Source organism: Toxotes jaculatrix, chromosome 4 (assembly GCF_017976425.1).
Source record: "Toxotes jaculatrix isolate fToxJac2 chromosome 4, fToxJac2.pri, whole genome shotgun sequence".
NCBI classification, from domain to species: domain Eukaryota; kingdom Metazoa; phylum Chordata; class Actinopteri; family Toxotidae; genus Toxotes; species Toxotes jaculatrix.
In genome coordinates, this window is record NC_054397.1 from 21,858,342 (window position 1) to 21,862,563 (window position 4,222).

General features: G+C 40.3%; 1 protein-coding gene across 1 annotated transcript; it reads right to left on the reverse strand.

Annotated features, from left to right (window-relative positions):
- Nucleotides 1-269: 269 nt before the first annotated feature.
- Nucleotides 270-4,222, reverse strand: rps15a (ribosomal protein S15a). Its single transcript, XM_041037123.1, has 5 exons — nt 4,141-4,222; nt 3,065-3,202; nt 2,666-2,745; nt 2,216-2,301; nt 270-403 (listed from the first exon to the last, which is right to left on the reverse strand). The coding sequence occupies exons 2-5, from the start codon at nt 3,195-3,197 to the stop codon at nt 310-312; spliced, it is 393 nt and encodes a 130-aa protein (XP_040893057.1). The 5' UTR covers nt 3,198-3,202; nt 4,141-4,222; the 3' UTR covers nt 270-309.

Sequence of the window (4,222 nt, forward strand, 5' to 3'; positions counted from 1 at the left end):
GTTAAGCCATTCACATTTTGTCTAACCCATTCATTTCTGTAGTGATTTTTAAGGACAGAATCTAATCACATCCTTTTGAAGGAGTCGAATTGTCAAGTTCCTCTTATCACACAACCACATAATACCAACACCCTAGTGTGTTCTCCAAGGATTTTTGTCTAGTCCAAAGGGCACTTATTGAACCTCTGACAAAAGCTTAAGCCTTTTTAAAAAGCCATCTCTACACAGACTCTTCTTTGTATGAAATAAGTCGACAGCAGACTACCAGCTTTCCCCTGGTTGGCTTTTTTATTTGCAGTTCTTTACATTTTAGAAAAAGAATCCAAGGATTTTGCCTCCTGTGTGTTTCCGTCTGGCCTCTTCATGGTCCATGATGCCAGCTGAGGTGGTCAGCACAATGTATCTGTGGAGAGAAAAGTCAGCATGTTATACACTTGAGCTGAATCCATCACACTGCAAGTTTTCAAGATAACATTAAGACAGGCAGTGTGTGACACACGATTCAACATCTTTCATGTGGATCACAACCAAAAATGTGAAATAGCAACATCAATACATCACTTTACAAAAGCTTTGAGTAAAACAGGGAGGTCTCTGAAAACACATCCACTTTATAATATTAAGAGGTGGGTGAATCTCCACTTTTAACCATCTGATTAAACCCTACTCTACAGCAAAATGGGCCTATTAAGTCGTAACTGCTATGAAAACCTATTTTATGATCTGCACACTGAGCCACTTCATAAACTGTACGAAGGCAATTTTAATTGCGGTTCAGTTGACATGTAGGGTGCTGCTCTTTGTCTATAGGTCACAGCAGGAGGAGTGGATTCAGTGTTATGATGTACCCGTACCACACCACAGGTACAATAACAATGACTCTACATCAAAAGCCACAGAACAAACTGGAGTAACTGCAGTAAAGCATGAAACCAGCCACCAGACTGACGACCGACTCAGTGAACAAAGCTGTGAGCCAGCCAGCACCCACTGCAGCGATCAAAACCAAACGTCTTTCTTTTTGGGCACTTTACTTGAGAGAACATGCAAATGTCATTTTAAATCCAAGCACAACGCCAGTCTAACAGACACCATCTAATCCTCAATGTGAGCTTCAGTCAAGCTCCTGACCTTTACGTGCTATTCCCTGTTGACTCTGCTACATCCTCTAATAAAACTAAAATTCCCTTATAAAATGCAGAGTATAGACTTCGATCAGCACTACTTAATCCTCCTATGACGGAATGAGGCATGGGTGGAGTTAGCTAATGCAGAAAACTCGCTGTGCCAGTAATAATGATAATAATGGTACCATCTATTGATCATAGTTCTTGTAGCTCTACTTCACAAAAAAATGAAAGCTTCCGCAGCTAAGCAATCTATCCCAGAAGCACCCTCTTCAGATAACTACACTACCACAAAAACACCAATTCACTGTGTTCAGGGGAGCAGAAGCCTGCTGTCTATGAAATCACTATTAGTAAAAATTAAACTTAGCTGGATTTGATGTTGATAAATGATCAATGTCTGCACTACGTTATGAATCCACACACAATCATGCCCTCTGCTCACCATAAATGAGCCAATATGCTCGTACTCAAGGCAACTCCAGAATTTACACACAAAACCCATTTGGTAATCCTTCCTATCATTTCTACGTTTTAACCTCATTACACACACTTACACACACACACACACACACACACACACACACACACACAATGTATGAACACCATACTCACTCTAAACAAACAGGAAACACAGTGAAGGTAATGGCAAAGAAGTATAAAACCAAGATCCCTTATCAAAGAGTTATTTCTGTCAGTCAATATCAGATCTTATTCTGTATACAGGGGACAATTATGTGTTTACTGACTCAGTGACCCTGTCAGACTGATCAAAATAAACGATATTATCTAAGGCAACACTAACTGCTGCAGAAACACCAGTGCACATCAATAATTACAAATATTAAAACCACTACATTAAAAGGCAAGACAAATGTTTGAGAGTGAACCTAAACTCATTAACTATTTATGAGTGAGTAAAAAAAACAAAAACACTTAACAATTACTCAAATCAATCAGGGACTAGAGACCACTGGGACTTCTAACATCCACAAGCGTCACTAAAAACAAACTATCATTTCTAGTTGTCTCCAACACACATTTCAGTTTAAAAGCTGTACAACAGAGTCAGTGTATGGGATTCTCACCCAAACTGTCTTGAGGGCAGCAGGTTGTTCTGCCACTTCTCCAGGTCCTTGAGCTGAAGGTCAAAACGTGGACTGATCACACCACACTGAAAGATTAAAAAGATAAATATCAATATTCACACATACACAGACAAGGTGTTAGCTGTGGTTCTCCCTTCAGTTCAGTTAGAAGGCATTTACCATCCCGCCCCACCTCAAAAAAAAAACAGTTGAGACAGACAACAAAACAAAAATAAAGCAGTCAGAAAGCATTTTATGTAAGGACAGACATTTGACAGTGACTCTTTGCAGATCTGAAGCCACTGATGCCACAAACAACAACAGATCCTTCAAAATTTTCCAGTGTAATTCACATTCATCCTAATGTTAACACATCTATCTCAAACATTAGGTTCACATTTACTTGACAATCTTCTACAAACAGTGATGTTTAGACAAAATAGACTTTACCTTGTTCAACCTGCCAGTGAGATTGACGACAATTTTTCCGGCTCTGTGATCGTCAATGATCTCGAACTCACCAATGTACCCTGCGGATACAAATGGCAGGGAACGTCAACATTTAATGAACTCTCACATCAAACTTTTACCTTTTCAAACAGATGAGCTAGTGTCTCAGATTTGAGTTCAACAGCCATTATCACTTCCCACAGAAGATAGATGGTGACATGTTGACCACTCTTCCTCCAAACACACACTCTTTTGTCACTTGAGTCTCTTTTTAGAAGCTCTAAAGCGGCACAAATATTAACAGGCCCAAAACACCATCACTATTATGCAGTCAGATTATTAGCTTAATGTTTCGAAAATATCAGGTAACCAAAAATTCATGCAAATCACACAACTCACCATGTTTCATCATCACAGTGAGGAAGCGCACAATAACCTTGGAGCAGGGCCTGATGAGGACCTGGCGTTTCCCACGCTTCTCAGCATTGTTGATGCATTTCAGAGCATCCGCGAGAACGTTCATGCGCACCATGATGCCTGCAGACACACAAAGACAAACATGAAGCTTTTGATATATATGACTCTAAACTAGAAGAGAGTTGTGCCTTATTTCATATCCCACATATTTCCCAGTCCCCACCATTTCACCAGTCAATACTTCACAGACTGTTGAGAGAAGCCCTAACATTAGCCTGTGCTATCACATCACCAAACAATGTCTCATTAATCAAGTTGTTTTTCCTTGAAAACAAGAACACACTCTGAATGAGGCGGAAGCTTAAACTCCACACCTGCGACATAAAAGGTGGAATTAAAGTTGTAAAAGGTGAAGCACGTATGTCCAGTTAGCACAGCCTGGCTAACACCAATTAAGCGCCGATACCTTCATCTATTACAAATGGGTATTAGCAACTTTGCTAAGGTTGGAAAATTACGCTGAGTAAATAATTTAGTGATGCCTGCTGAGTTGTACACGTAGCGGGTATCGCTGCTTTAGCCGGAGTTATGAGTGAAATGAGTGAATGAGTGAAACGCAGGCTCTCACTGAAGCATGGTCCTTCATGTCAGACAGTGACTGCCTAGCCTCGTCGGCTACATTAGCAAAGTATAAGCTAATAATTGCAGACATAATAGTCACCACGGGTCCGGCCACAGACAAAATGTGTTACAAACGGGCATCACCGAACAACTTTAGGGTCTTACTTGTTAAGAAAGAAAACAGTTTTCAGTGGTCGCTAAGCTAACCGTCTATAAAGGCGCACTGAACGCACCGATTCCCAGGGCCGGACAGAGGGTCTGTGGGATGAAATTTAATGCCCGATATGATTAACTCCTTTCACTAATCGACGCGATAATCGCCCCAAATCATTGTTATGAATTTCTGCTTCAAGATGATCAGATAAATGGAGCATTTAACATTCAGATGCTTCAGATACTTAAAAGATTGAAGGTGACAGTAGAAAAAGACATCTTACCGGCTCTGCAATATGGCGGAAAGAGGAAGTAGTAAAGAACTGCAATGCAATATGGGAAAAAAATCGAAGACTTTTTTTTCCA